Below are 15,458 nucleotides of genomic sequence, written 5' to 3'. Positions count from 1 at the left end.
CGGCAGCACGCATGCGCGGCGCCCCGCGGGAGCCAGCATGGCGGCCGAGCGCAAGACCAAGTTGTCCAAGAACTTGCTGCGCATGAAGGTGCGGGGATGCTGGGGGAGCCGGGCTGGGCAGTAGGGCACCCCGGTCCTCCAGACCCGCCCGGGCCGGCAGCGGGCGTACGGAGAGCACCAGCGGGGGCCCAGGGGGGCTGCCGGCTGCTGGGTCATTCATTCCCTGAGCGCCTGCCCCTGCGCTGGCACCGGGAACTAAACTTCCCGTTTAGCCAGACTCGCCCCTTCAGCCCGCGGACAGGAGCCGGCACTTCCGTAAGCAGGCAGGAAGCCCACGGCGTTCCGAGGGCAGGGTCGGGAGGCGCTGGGCGCCGGGGGCTGCTGGCCGGAAGTGTGCGGCGAGGATGCCGCGTCCTGAACCGAGAGGAAAGCGAGGTCGGGAGGGCGAGCGGCGAGAGCGAAAAGCGGAATGTGTGCACACGTGGGAGCCGAGGGGAATTCGGAGTGCCTGGGGGCACGGAGGGAGTTGTGGGCCAGGTGAAGACTGGTTTTCCGTTCGTCTTGTGAGCCGGGGAAGCTATGGGGCGCGAAGCTGTCAGCTTCTCCGGCTGCTTTGGTCCTGGGGAGAACACGTTGGTGGGGGAAAGCCAGGCAAGGGGCAACAGTGGAGTCAGACCCGCTAGAAGCCCTGGTGAGCCGAGTAAGGGGTGAGGGTCGCAGGGGAGGTGGGAATGAGGTGAAAAGGGTGGGTTGTGTCACCCCGTTTTAAATCGGGTTTTGGATTTGAAACTAAAGTGCTTTTTATATTTGAAATGGAGTCAACCTAATTGTAATTTCATAGTGGAAAAATTAAAAAGGCAGCAGTGGATAAAACGAACCCGGGAATGACCACAGGGAAGCAGCAAAGCCTGAAGACTTCATTCATGGCTCTTAGTCTCTGCTGTGTGCCAGGTGGATTTTAAGTGTCTTGCATCTATCTATTAGCCCATGTAATTTACATAGTAACCCTCTGAGGTGGCTACAGCCATTATCTTTCTTGTACAGCTGAGGCAACCAAACAGCAGTAGGTAACTTACCGCAGTTACACAGTAACTGAGTACTAACTTGGGCATCCAGGTCCTGAACCCCTGATCTTAAGTACTACCCTTTGCTGCCTGTCACTACTTCTGGATGCAGACTGTTAGATGTCGTGCCTATATAGTGCTGGAATGTCCAGGAAAAACAAGGCATCAGTAATGGAGAGTAAACAGCGCTTGTGCAAGGTGTGACTGGCGTTCAGGATGTACCAGGATGAGTACTGGATGGAGTCAAATTGTTGCGTAACTTACAGCTGGTAAAGTTGTCTCATACATGTGAGCAACATGTGAGTCTTGACTGAATAGACTTTTCTTTTTTTGGTGGTTTGTAATCGTCGATTTCAGAGAAATGGAGTGAGTTGATTGAGCACACATTGAAAAGATTTTAGTGTTTCATTTAGTTCTTGTAATAGGCCAAGTGAAGATGTGCTGGTGAACTAGGGCTGTGTCTGAAGAGCTGACTCTGCAGTTAACAAGAAGGAAATGAACTTAAAACAGTTACTACCCCCATCCAAGCAGAAGGGAAGAGGAAGACTTAACTGGATGTAGGAGCAGAGGAGAGGGCAAAAAAATTATCCACATTCTCTATTTGGGGTTAGCAGCTTTGGTCATTGGTAAGAAAGAGCTTATTGATAGGATGGCAGGAGACACTAAACATGCCGATGGAGTGGAGTGTCCTGCGTGAAGGCATGGGGCATCTGTGCCCCGGATATGATTATAGCTGCCGTAACTGTTCAGCTAGAGCCAAGTAGAGGGCAAGTATGAGAGCACTGACTCATTTGTTTTCAGTGTTCTTTAACTCTTTTGATTGAGTTAACTGTTGGAGGAGGAAGCTCTTGGTGGGAAGTAGAAAAAGAAGGATACAGGTGGAAAGTCACTAGTAGGACCCAGTGATTGTAGAGAGGATGTGTATTTGCAATTTTAACTCTTTTGGAGTCTTAGGACAGGACTTGGTGAACTTCTTTGTTTGTTTGTTTCTTAAGATTTATTTGAGAGGCAGAGAGAGAAAAGTCTTCCATCTGCTGGTTCACTCCCCAAATGGCTACGACAGCCAAAGCTGGGCCGATTCAAAGCCGGGAGCCAAGAGCTTCTTCTGGGTCTCCTACACGGGTGCAGGGACCCAAGGACTTGGGCCATCTTCTACTGCTTTCCCAGGCCACAGCAGAGAGCTGGACCAGAAGTGGAGCAGCCAGAACTCAAACTGGCACTTATATGGGATGCTGGCACCGCAGGCGGTGGCTTTATGCCTTACGCCATAGCGCTGGCCCTGAACTTTGTCTGTGAAGGGTCAGATAGTAAATGTTTTTAAGCTTGTGAACTAGGCCAAATGAGCATGGCTATGTTACAGGAAAACTATATTTGCAGCACACATCCAGCCTGCTGTGGGCCTCAGTTCTGAGTGGAGGCTAGACCACTGGCTTTGCCGTGTGTTCTCAGATGCTGGGGGGTTAGGAGAGTTTGGGAGAAGCTTGATTCATATTCACAGGGTGTTCTGTCATTTCCAGATCTACAGAATGTATCATAAAAAACAGCTACTTGATCATAATGGGAGATCAAAGGTCAGTTGGTCAGGATTGATGAGTTTGACCACCAAGGTATGAGTGATAAAATGAGGCCTCTGCATTATGAAGAGAATGATCCAATAAAGATAATCTGGAAAAATAAGACATGCAGACTCATTTATACTCAGAGACCCTTTATTGAACCCTTGTTGTATACCAGGTCCAGCCTAACTAACAGTTACACAAGGGGAGTGAGAGTGCTGACACCGATTCTGTTTTGCTTTTACAGTTCATGCAAAGGGGATTGGACTCGGAAACCAAGAAGCAGCTCGAAGAGGAAGAGAAGAAGATCATTAGTGAAGAACACTGGTACTTGGATTTGCCAGAGCTGAAAGAGAAAGAGTAGGTTTATTTGGATATGTATTGATGATTCTTGGGACATTCAGAGGGAAATCCTTGTCATGTGACTCGTCACTCCTGTGACAGAAAGCCCATAAAATAGGTTCTCTTCAGTTTCTTGAGTCAGCCTTTTAAGTAGTTTTCTAAAAAAAATAAATAAATATTAAACTTAGAAAAGTTCTAAGTGGTTTATAAGTTTTTACTGATTCCCTGCCATTATTTACATCATTATCCCCTTTTAAAAATACTGAATGGAGGAACATAGCCCTTACCTCTGATAACAGAGGACCTTTTGAAGTAGCTAGAATATTCTTTCTCTCATTAAATTCCAAAAGTTGGGTGTGTGCTTCAGACCAGCAGTGTTGTTTCAGTGAGAACTCCTCACAAGGCCGAACTTTTAAGACTGTTGGGAATGGTGTCTTCTTTTTCTAACTGTAGATACTTTTCTTACCACTCAGGTAAGTTTCTTAGGCTACTGAGCGTGCCAGGAAGTAGGCTAAGCACATTGCATCCCTTGATTACTGAGTGCTCACAGGAAACCTACGAGCTGCCTCCCTCCGTGCCGCACATTGTCTGGCAGAAGAAACTGAAGCTGAAGAGGTCTTGACTTTACCCAGCCCTCGGCTGCTCAGTGCTGAGGCTGCCATAACTCACTCAGCTGTGCCTTGCACGTCTAGACGGCTTGTCCTTATAAACGGTTGTAAAGGAAAGAGTGATGCATTCACATCATCCATTAATTCATTCGAAAACTTACGGAGCTGTTTATCATTTCTCCTTGGAACTTTTCTTAACTGGCATGGAGGAACTATGGGGTTGTTTTACATCAGTTTTTGTCAGATCGCTGATGACGCTGCTGTTATCCTCAGGCATGTTTGTCTTTCTTTTTTTTTTTTTTTTTTTAAGATTTTATTTATTTGAGAGGTAGAGTTACAGACAGTGAGAGGGAGAGACATAGAGAAAGGTCTTCTGTCCGTTGGTTCACTCCCCAAATGGCCACAATGGCCTGAGTTGTGCTGAGTGAAGCCAGGAGCCTCTTCCCGGTCTCCCACGTGGGTGCAGGGGCCCAAGCACTTGGGCCGTCTTCTACTGCTTTCCCAGGCCACAGCAGAGAGCTGGATTGGAAGAGGAGCAGCCAGGACTACAACCGGCACCCATATGGGATGCCAGCACCTCAGGCAGAGGATTAACCTACTGTGTCACGGCACTGGCCCGTCTTTCCTTTCTGTAACTGGTTTTTGTTCTGTTACATTCCCTTCTTCATCGGGCCAACCTTCTCTGGGCCTTTTTGGGAAGACAGAAAATAGGTCCCACCAGGAGGGATGGAAGGAAAGTGCCTGGTTTCCTCCGCTTGCTGTTCGGGGGAAGCAGAACCTGTCAGAGATAGAAGGCATTGAAGGTCAGGGAGGAGCAAGGAGCCATTACTAGTAAGGAGCCATAATTTAATTTTGTGCCTGGACCAATATCACAGCAAGTATTCCAGCTGTTTATTGAAGGGCAGGACTGTTTCTGACTTACCAGTATTTTCTATCCCGCAATACAGCATGTTCTTCCTAGAAAATGACCTTTAGACTCCTTTTCTGGAAAAGCAAATAGTAACTTCTTGCCAACACTCAGCATCCTGTTTATGTATAGGTGTGTATGTTAGCTCAGGATGTTGGCAGGAAAAGGTAAGGAGAGCTTCACAGCCTAACGAGTTGTAGGCAGGTAGGAGCACCCCTAGGAACAGAGCGGTACCTTGTGTCTTGGCTAGTGGAAATAATTCCTCTCCAGCCCAGGAGGAGGTGACTACTAAATCTGGAAACAGGCTGTGTGGAGAGAGCATCTTGCAAGAGTTACTACCTTCACTCAAGGGCACAGCCAGCCCCATGTAATGAATCCTGCAGGAAGGGAGTCAGGTACCCAGTGGCAAAGGAGTCACTCAGTATGCTACCTTCAAGTCACCCTCCCAGGACCTCCAGCATGGGGAGAGGGTGGGAGGCAGACCTGCAGGAGCAAATGGGTCCTCTGTCCTTGGCGTATGTGTGTGTTCTTGTGTTTTACTCCCATGTAGAGAGACAGCGGAATGAGTTAGGCTCCCTAGGCAGGCAGACCTGGGTTTGATGCCCTGTTCTGCCACTTGCTTTTCACCTTGGATGAGTTCTTTAACCTGTCTTTTGTCACTTTGGGGCACGATAATAGTATCTGATACATACCTTGTGGAAAGCAAATGAGAAAATGTACATAAAGCGGTCACCACAATGCCAGGTGTAAGGCACAATCAGTGTTGGCGCTAATAGTCGTGTGTCACTTAACAGTGGGGATGCGTTCCAAGAAATGCATCGTTAGACCATTTTGCAGCTTGAACATTATATATAGAATATATATATTATATATATATTAATTATTATTATATATATAGAATATATATATATAACATTATATATAGAATATACTTCCAAAGACGAAGAGATCCATGGTGTCACTGAGCCGTATAATCTTATGGGGTCAACGTCTACATGCATGCATCAGCTGAAACTGTTTGGTACATGGCTGTGCTTCAGTATATGGAACTCACCCACTGCTTTGTGCTTATCTGAACTGTTCCAAAGGGTTACTGCTATCTGTGTAATTAGAAACTTGATCTGTAGGATTATGTGTCCCCAAATCTAGAGGTTTCCTTATTTTTATTTTTATTTTTATTTTTATTTGAGTGGCAGAGAGACAGAGACCTTCCATCATCCAATGGTTTACTCAAATGCCTGATACAGGCCAGGTAGGCCTGTAAGTCAAGACCAGAATTCAGTTCAGGTCTCCCATGTGAGTGGTAGGGACTCAACTTCATTCGCTGCTACCTCCAGAATGCAAATTAGCAGAAAGCTGGAGTCCTGAGCAGAGCCAGGGCTTACACCCAGGCACCCCAATCTGGGGGTGTGGGATGCAGACTTCTCCATCAGTAGTGATTGAACCAGTGGTCCAGACAGCTGCCCCTAGAAGTTTCCTTTTAAAATATTAGCTGTATCAGACTGTAATTCAGTAATGACCATGGGGCTTATTCAGTGTTAACACCTCCTAACATGGAACACGTTTAGGTGGTGGCTGGGCTGTGGGAGGGAATGAGAGTTAAGTATCTTTGCCTCCACTTGGAACAGCTGACGGGATTTCCTAACTCTAAGAGCTTCTTGTAGGTGGCCGCGACCTCGGTAGCCACAGTGCAGGTCCATGTCTCCCTCTCCCTGATCTGCCAGCCCCACCTCTGTGGAGGGGCCTCTCCTGAACAGAACCCCCTGATAAACTTGTCCATGTACAACTCTGTCTCGGGATCTGTTTCCAAAGAATCCAATCTTTGTGTTCTGTACATATTTTTTTTTTTAAGCAATCAAAGACTGAGATTAATAAAGTTAAATTTTTACTACTTCATCAAGAACATTTTATGTGAGCTGGCTTTTTTTTTTTTTTTAATCTGTGAGAGCTTAGTGACAAAGAATAAGACTACAGATGCAATCTGGGATTACTACTGTTCTAATTTGTGTTGAGATTTAATTTACCCATAGTTGACTTTGCACTCTGCACATGTCAACACAGTGGATTGGAAGTGGAGGAGCCGGAACTGGAACCGGCACTCGTATAGGGTACCAGCATAAGCTTACCTCGCTGTACCACAACTCAGGCCTCTCAATTGCTGTTTTGGTTTAGAGGTTAACCAAAGAATATTGTTGCATTCGCCTGTTTATGGACATTGGTTTGTTCCTAGTGCTTGCCTGTTGTGGGTGAAGCTATTATAAACTTTCATATTCAATTTTTGTTTTATTTTGGGTTTTTTTGGTACACATTTTCATTTCTCTTAAGTGAATGGTGCCTGCCGAGTAATGAGGTTGGCATATATTTAAGTCCATGACCAGTTTCCAAAGTGGTTGTAACACTGGACCCTTGAACTGCGGGAGCATGTGCCATCTGGAAGTTTACAGTCCCATTTGGTACTGTGTACCTTTTAAATTTTACCCGTTCTACTGGCATCTCATGGTTTTTGATTTGCATTTTCTGTCTACTTTTGTAAAGTACCTTTTCAAATGTTCTGGCCATTTTAAAAATTGAGAGTTTTTTTTTTTTTTTTTTTTTTTACGTTTTCTGGTGTTGTACAGCACATTATTTGTCTGCCCTTCTGTATTCGTACTTCTATCAAGCCACTGTATTTCTTGTGCATTTCACAAGAACATCAATACATTTTATCCCTAAACACTTCAACATGCACATCATTAATCAAAATTCATTACTTATGTAGGGCTTTCTTTTGGTTTTTTGGGGGGATAAAAACATTTTTCTGTATATAGCATTTGTTTATATTCTGCATATAAGTCTTTTGCCAGATATATGTACTGTAAACTTTTTCTCTGAGTCAGTGACTTGCATATTTATTTTCTTATTGTTGTTTTTTTGATGCGTAGTGGTTTTTGTAGATTTCTTCCATTAATTTTTTGCCCTTCATGGTAGATTCTTTCTGATTCCTACCTACTGAACTTTTGGCTATACCAAGGTTATGTTGGACCACTTAGGTAATTTTTTTTAAAGATTTATTTATTTGAAAGAGTTGCACAGAGAGAAGGAGAGACAGAAAGAGAGAGAGGTCTTCCATCCACTGGTTCACTCCCCAAATGGCTGCAACAGCCAGAGCTGTGCTGATCCAAAGCCAGGAGGCAGGAACTTCTCCCAGGTCTCCCACAGGGTGCAGGGGCCCAAGCACGTGGGCCATCTTCCACTGCTTTCCTAGGCCACAGCAGAGAGCTGGATTGCAAAAGGAGCAGCTGAGACACGAATTGGTGCCCATAAATGCTCTGTGCCACAGTGCCAGCCTGGAAAAATTTTTAATAATGAATTCAGGTTCTTTGATAGATATTGGACTATTGTTTTTCTCTTAAGATATTGTTTCTTATTTTTCAGAATATCTACCCTTTTTTTTGTAGTCTCCATATGTCCTGTTTCATGATTACTTTCATATTTTCATTTAATTTTTTTTTTTTTTTTAAGATTTATCTATTTGTAAGTCAGTACAGAGAAAGAGGGAGAAAAAGAGTTTCCATCTGCTGCTTCACTCCCCAAGTTCCCACAACAGAGCCAGGCTGAGCCAGGTTCTTCACCTGGTCTCCCATATGGGTGGCAGGAGCCCAGATACTTGGGCCATCTTCCACTGCTTTTCCCAGGCACATTAGCAGAGAGCTGGATTGGAAGTGGGGCAACCAAGACTCAAACCGGCACCCATATAGGATGCTGGTCTTACAGGTGGCAGTTTAACCCTCTATGCCACAACTCTGGCCCCTTGTTTAAATTCTTGAGCATGTCTATAAAATCGCTGTAAAGTCCCTTCTGCTAATTCAAGCATTTGTCTTTCTTCTGTGTATGGGGTTGCGTTTTCCTGCTTCCTTGCATGTCTAATTTTTTATTGTGTGCCACACAATATATGTGTTACATTGCTAACTACCTGGGTTTTGTTGTCTTTCTGAATAGAGTATGAAATTTTGTTCCATCAGGCAGTTAATTTAATGCCAATCAGTTCTTGTTTTTGTTAGTGTGGGTTTTGTAGCTTTTCTTCTAGGCCTAAATTAGCTTATCTCCTGCAGTGCATCCTTGTGCTCAGTATCGCAGAGCCCCAGCGTGATCTCTCCTCTTTGGCCAGACTGAACTCATACACTTCCCTCCTCCGTGCAAGCCCTGGCATTTGTTACTTACACAGTTGCAGGATAAGTTCTTTCCCAGGTAGGAGAGGCTGGAAAATAGTTCCTCTGCCCCTGAAATCACATGCAGTTCCTCATCTCTGTTAGGTGATGAGGCAGGGTCCTTTAGATGAGACGTTATCGTGGATTATCTGGACGGCCCCTCAATGTGATCATGTGTTTTCTCAGAAGGCGGCCTGGAGGGATCTCTCTGCCCTGTAAAACACCCAGGGAAAGCGTTATAGCCACAGAGGCAGGTGGAGATGAAGCAGTCCACAGCCAGGGAGGGCTGGCTGCCACCAGAAGCTGGAAAAACAAGGGCTGAATTCCGGTCTGAAGTCTCTGGCAGATCCCATTCCTGCCAACATGTTCGTTTCGTGTATCCAGCCTCCGCCAGAACACCAGGAGGTGGTTCTCCCAGAAAACGTCTCTCGGTAGTCATCTCCCCCGCTGCCGTGGACACAGCCCGTACATACACAGCTTCGCGTTCCCCCAGAGGGTCAAGGAGACCCCATATGCAAGTCCTGAATCCTTCTGTGTGACTCCCCTGCTCTAGTATCCTGAACTGTATTCCCCAGCCAGCCCCCGGCCCCAGACTTCAGTTTGTCTCCTGAGTTCAGCAGCGCTGAGCTCTCTTCCAGCTCCCCATCCCTGCTGCAGCGTCTGCAAATCGCCTGAAGGCACAAAGCTGTGCATTCATGGGGCTTACTTCATGGTACTTTCTTCTCAGCCCTCTGCTTCAATTTGTTCATTGTCTGAAAATTACTAGTTCTGTTTCCCCTGTTCTGTAGTTGAATATAGAAAGGAAGAGTTCATTGAGTACCAGTGCCCCCTTCTGGGCAGCAATGGAATAACCTGCTTTATCTTCATCCATTGGATGGTCTGTTATTTACTGTGTATCACTCTCTAGACTGTAGTTGCAAGGAAGCTGGTGAGATGAGTCTGGGTCGGCGTCCTGATGTCCATGACAGTTTATGAGACCAGATACAACTCAAAGTTTTGAGTAGAAAACAGAGGTACTCCCCACAAAGGGGAGAGGCTGGTAATAAAGAAACCACACCACTGCGGTCTTGTGGTCTAGGGGTATTTGTATGTCTCTAACATGTCATCTCCAGGGACCAGCACTGTGGCACAGCGGATTGAAGCCCTGGCCTAAAGCACCGGCATCCCATATGGGCACCAGTTCTGGTCCCAGCTGCTCCTCTTCTGATCCAGCTCTCTGCTGTGGCCTGGGAAAGCAGTAGAAAATGGCGCAAGGCCTTGGGCCCTGCACCCACGTGGGAGACCTGGAAGAAGCTCCTGGCTCCTGGCTTCAGATCGGCTCAGTTCCAGCTGTTATGGCCATTTGGGGAGTGAACCAATGGATGGAAGACCTCTCTCTCTGCCTCTACCTCTCTCTGTAACTCTGTCTTTCAAATAAATAAAATAAATCTTTTAAAAAAATGTCATCTCCAAAGAGCAAATGGAGTGGTTATGCATTAGCTGTTGTGAGGGAAGAGGCAGTCTTAATGGACCCTTTTCTAACTTGTTTTTGTCAAAACCTAAATCTCCTTGTCCATTGGCAAAGACCTGTTAAAACCGGCTTCCATTCTGTTTTGTTCAGTGTGTACGTGCTGGCAAGGAGCTATGGGATGGAATTAGCTTGGCCTGCTTCTAATAGCAGGCTCCCTCAGTATTCTCCACAAGAATAGAGACTGTTTTCTGTCTGGCTGCTTCCTCAGCTCCTAGAACAGGGCCCGTACACCGTTGGGTTTAGAGGTGTTTGTTGACCGAGTGAATGTTGGTAAGAAACAGAAACTGCTCCCCACCAAGGGGGACGTGAAGGCCAGGTGTGTCCTCCCAGGTATACGCTGGAGCTTGTGGCTGTGCGTAGATGGATCGGCTCACCTGAGACGGGAGGGCGTGAACTGGGGTCCTGAGTTTACTTTTGGTTCAGTCACCTGCCCCTTTTCCACTGTGCTCCTGCAGCTTTCCCAGTATTCTTAGAATCGATTCCTTTTCTGCTGAGTCAGTCAGGGTCAGTCTGGGTAAGCTTTCTGCCGAACGCAATCCGGTAATGCCGCCCAGGCCTGATTTCCCACTGCTACTCTTGGGTGTTGTTTAGAACGTGGGGGTGCCAGGGTAAATGTCAAAGAGATGTTGCTTTGACTTTAGAAAATGCAAGTTCATTATAAATACTGTAGGTCTTTCCATTGTGTAGATATTTATGGAAATAAAATGTAGAGGACAGTGTGCTTCCCTACTGCATCTCTCCTCTCCTGTTGCCTTTGCTGACCAAACTGACCAGCTTTTACTTTTCACCTTAGTCTAGAAATCTTATATTCTCACTTGTTTCTACTGAGAAACGTAAGATTGATTTCTCATTCAAAGTCTTGACTTTTATTTGCTGTGCTTTGTTATAAGTTGACATGCTGTTAATAAAGGTCTATTTTTCTGTTTAGGAGTTTGATAATAGAAGAGCAGAGTTTCTTGTTGTGTGAAGATCTTCTCTATGGAAGAATGTCATTCAGAGGATTTAATCCTGAGGTTGAGGTATTAAATATAATTGCTTCAAATTTAAAATTTTTCCAGTTGAGTTTCTTCTACTAATAATTGGGCTAAGATTTTTTCCCCACCAGGTGCCGTTTCTCCTCATTATATAGAAAATGACAATTCTTGAAATATTGCCATAGCAATTTAAAGAAATTGCAGGCATTGCAGTCTAGTTTTATGATAGAATTGAGTAGATAATTTAATATGGCAGTATATAGTCCCTAACGGTGCCACTGACTTAGAATGTCAACTGGAGTCTTTTACAGGAATGTTGGGGTTTTATTCATATGAAGCTATTACAAAAAGTTATTTTCTGGCATCTATAAATGTATCTTTTCTAATGGAAAAATGTTACTTAAAAATTATATAATTTGATTTTTTATTGGACAAGTTTTAATCCAAGCTCATAAATAGATTTTTAAATGAATCCTTTTGAAAGTTGGTATAATTGAATCTTCATTTTGTAGCTGAGCTGTTCATTTGAGTTTTCTTTTTCTAGGTTTGTAGATAAGCAGACCTTTATTTCACAAATATTTATTGGGACTCTGCCTCAAATATTATACACTGTCCTATCAGGTGTTTGACCAACCAAATAGACATTTGTAGTATAAATTTTTGGTTTTGTAAACATGACTTGAAGCCAGTATTTCTCGCCCTTGGCAGTGTTGACATTTGGAACAGATCATCATTGGTGGTGTGACTGCCCTTAGCCTTGCAATGTGATTGACAGTTTCCTCCACTCACTAAATGCCAGTAGAGAACCCATACCCTCTGCAACCCAGGGTGGAAACCAAAAATGTGTCCAGACATTGTCAGAGATCCCTGTTGGGCAGAATCATCCTTATGTAAGATCTTCTAGGATGCCTCTAGAGAGCCACAGTTAATGAGGTTAATTCTAGAATTGATTTAAAGATCATAGCTTTGGCTTCCTTTTTCCTTTTTGTGGGGAGGGGATGGGTGGGTAGGCCAGGACAATATGTGATAAGGAAAGTATGTTATATATACTTTATACAAAGTCAATACTATGTACATTTGTTTTTATTTATTTATAGATTTACTTATTTATTTATTTATTTACTTGAAAGGCAAAGAGTGAAATCTTCCATGTACTGGTTCACTCCCCAGATGGTCTCCTGTCTGGCCCAGTTGAAAGCCAGGAGCCAGGAACTCCAACCTGGTCTCTCACATGGATGACAGGAGCACAAATACTTGGGCCATCTTCTGTCTTCCCAGGCGCATTAGCAAGATCTAAAACAACAGCCAGAACATGAATTAGCACTTTGGTATGGGATGCCAGATATAAGCAGTGTCTTGTCACCACAGTGCTAGTTCACAGGTTTGTTTTTAATGTATACTCTGTGACTAGTCACTTTAGAAAATGCAAGGAAGGAAGGAGGTTTGTTTGATTCATGATTATGGAGGTTTACAGTCCAAGCTTGGACTGCCATGGCAGTGGCAGAACGCACACAGAGGGGTCTAGCGTTGTGGCATAGCAGGTAAAACCACTGCCTACAGCACCAGCATCACATACGGGCACCTGTTCAAATCCTGGCAGAGCCACTTCTGATCCAGCTCCTTGATAATGGCCTGAGAAAGCATTGCAGGATGACCCAAGTGCTTGGGTCCCTGCTACCCATGTGGGACACCAGGAAGAAGCTCCTGACTCCTGGCTCCTGATTTCAGCCTAGTCCAACCCTGACTGTTATGGCCATCTGGGAAGTGAACCAGCGGATGGAAGGAAGCCAAGAGTACCACTGGGCCTGATTCAGAATTGGGACTTCTGTAATAACCAACTCTGCCCGCAAAAACTGCTATCCAGTGACCTGAGGACTTTGCATGGACCCTTCTATGAAACAGCGTAACTGGATCAAGTTTGCACCCTCCCATGCCCCTGGGGTTTAAATTCCTATATGGGTTTGGGAGCCAAACTACAGCACCTTTCCCTGCTTTAAGCTTTAGGTTAGGTGGTGGAGTAAAAAGGGAAAACATGAGTGTGCAGTGTCCACAGAAGAGGATTAAGAGTGGGCAGGTACTTCAGTGTATGCCTGGTACAGGGGGGAAGAGAGGCAGCATGGAGCTCAGAACCTGATGTGGGAGATTATTAGAAAATGGCCCTTAGTGAATTCTAAAAACCTGAATACATTCTATTTTCAGTCCTGTAAACATTGGGAAAATTACATGAGTCTGGTTTCTCATCTGCCTTCCTTTCTCATCCTTCCCTTGCTATAAAGAAGGTATGGCACGTTATAAAAAGACAGATTTTTGACAGGCAGAGTGGACAGTGAGAGAGAGACAGAGAGAAAGGTCTTCCTTTACCGTTGGTTCACCCCACAATGGCCGCTGCGGCCAGCGAACCGCACTGTTCCGAAGCCAGGAGCCAGTTGCTTCTCCCAGTCTCCCATGCAGGTGCAGGGCCCAAGGACTTGGGCCATCCTCCACTGCACTCCCGGGCCACAGCAGAGAGCTGGACAGGAAGAGGAGCAACCAGGACAGAAGCCGGCGCCCTCACCGGGACTAGAACCCCGGGGTGCCGGCGCCACAGGCGGAGGATTAGCGTATTGAGCCTTGGCGCCGGCCAAGATTTGTGTTCTAAAACAGTTTAAATTCATTGAGACCAAGTCTTGCCGTGTTTCTGATTCAGGGCGGATCTCTGCCAGCACATCATTGTGTAAAGTATTTCAAATTTTGACCAGTCCCCCGTGTTCTGTGTCCTTAGTTTCTGACACCAGCTGCTTTGACAAGCCTTTTCTAGCAGTGAGGGACAGCAATGGCGTATTTTTCAGAAATTAATGCTTCAGATGAATGGGAAGAAGAAAGCAGCCGAGGAGGTTGAAGAGGAAGCAGTGGAGCTTGATGTGTCGGATGAAGAGATGGCTAGAAGGTAACAGTTACCCTGGGCAGTTCTGTAACCCGAGCCTGGTCTTCACTGACTCCACGTGCACGCCTTAGCTCTCAGTCGCCCCTAGTTTCACACGCGTGCTCAGTGGGAAGGTAGCTGATTCACTCCCATCGCAACCTGGCAGTTGAGGGTTTGTTTCCAGTGCTACTTCCCATTCGTATTTGAAATAGGCATCTCATTTTATTTAGGATATTGCAAAACAGAAACAACAAGTATATACTTGTTTCAGAGAGATTCATGGTGCAGAGAGATCAGATGGTTTCTTCTAATCTTTTTATTTTTCTTATTCTTTAATTGGATTTGTTTTGATATTCTTGACAAGGCCTACTGAAAGTTAAACTTGTGCTGTGCATCACCTTAACAGATATGAGACTTTGGTGGGGACAATTGGAAAAAAGTTTGCCAAGAAGAGAGACCGTGCCAATTATGAAGAAGATGAGAATGGAGACATGCAGCCCATCAAAGCAAAGAAGATGTTCCTAAAGCCCCGAGACTGAAGTGGACACCCCCGGTTACAGCACAGGGAGCGGCTCATGCGGAAGCTCATCCTGGTGGCATCTCTGACATGGCTAATACTGTGGTGTTTGTTCATGAAGAGATATGTCCAGGTTTTGAAAACATGCTGTTTTTAGAACATGTGTGGTGGATGTTATACATCCTTTGCTTGGTGGTGGTCTTCAAGAGTGAGTCCCCAGCCCTCAACCTCCCAACGTCCATGGGTACAAGCTTGCTTCCTAGAGGTTTTTTTTAACCTCCAATTTTTTATCATGCAGCTCTCTAGTCACTGACCTTGAGTTGACTTCATAGAAATTACTGGCCGTGTTTACATTTTACTTTCTGTTATTAATCAAGTCAAGCCAGTTCATATATACATTTGGAATCAGTTTATTATCTGTAAATTCATCCAAAACAAACATACTTCTCCGTCCTGAAGAATTTGCATATGCCAAGTCATTGTCAGTTTATGGGATAAAGGTTTTTTTGTTTAAAGAATTTAATTGTGGAAATTGTTGCATAATAAACACCTGTTTTCACATTTTTTGTTTTCTTTCATAGAATAATTTTAGTCTGATTCAGTTATGTAACTGAAGTCCAAATAGTGACTTTATAAAGTTAGATGTTAATTTAGAATATTGTGATACAGTGGGTTGAACCATAAGAACTTGTCTTTTATGGGTCAAACAATTATTAATTTCCTAAGAAATAGCCGAATAGAATTTACCACTGAGCAGACCATCCTCTGACCTGAACCCTGCTCTAGATGTCACGTGGGTTGAGTTATGTGTGTGGAACTGTCTGTCTGGATATGGGTGGGAATCCTGAAATCACTTGACTTTGGCCCCAGCAAATGAGATGTGTGTCTCTC

General features: G+C 44.9%; 1 protein-coding gene across 4 annotated transcripts; it reads left to right on the top strand.

Moving 5' to 3' along the window:
• The first annotated feature begins 4 nt into the window (after positions 1–4).
• On the top strand, positions 5–15,128 carry MPHOSPH6 (M-phase phosphoprotein 6). Of its 4 annotated transcripts, none has more exons than XR_016224745.1 (5): positions 5–88; positions 2,868–2,980; positions 11,103–11,193; positions 13,910–14,074; positions 14,457–15,128. XR_016224745.1 is itself a non-coding variant. In XM_002711659.6 (5 exons), exons 1-5 carry the CDS (start codon positions 38–40, stop codon positions 14,587–14,589), a joined length of 486 nt encoding a protein of 161 aa, XP_002711705.1. In that variant the 5' UTR covers positions 5–37; the 3' UTR covers positions 14,590–15,128. The 4 variants fall into 4 exon arrangements, 2 of the variants coding, with proteins under 2 accessions (XP_002711705.1, XP_089175313.1); XR_016224744.1 differs by having other exon boundaries at positions 12,877–14,074; XM_002711659.6 differs by having other exon boundaries at positions 13,977–14,074.
• Positions 15,129–15,458: the final 330 nt, after the last annotated feature.

This window comes from Oryctolagus cuniculus, chromosome 18 (assembly GCF_051225735.1).
Source record: "Oryctolagus cuniculus isolate XC-2025 breed Fujian yellow rabbit chromosome 18, ASM5122573v1, whole genome shotgun sequence".
Taxonomy (NCBI): domain Eukaryota; kingdom Metazoa; phylum Chordata; class Mammalia; order Lagomorpha; family Leporidae; genus Oryctolagus; species Oryctolagus cuniculus.
Note: the sequence above shows the minus strand (reverse complement) of the source record. Positions and strands in the feature narration are given on the sequence as shown.

Excerpts from the sequence above, each read along its gene's own strand:
- MPHOSPH6 (XM_002711659.6), top strand. The coding sequence starts at position 38 with ATGGCGGCCGAGCGCAAGACCAAGTTGTCCAAGAACTTGCTGCGCATG. Across the intron at positions 89-2,867 it reads AGAACTTGCTGCGCATGAAG|TTCATGCAAAGGGGATTGGA; the intron begins GTGCGGGGATGC and ends TTGCTTTTACAG. Across the intron at positions 14,075-14,456 it reads GATGAAGAGATGGCTAGAAG|ATATGAGACTTTGGTGGGGA; the intron begins GTAACAGTTACC and ends TCACCTTAACAG.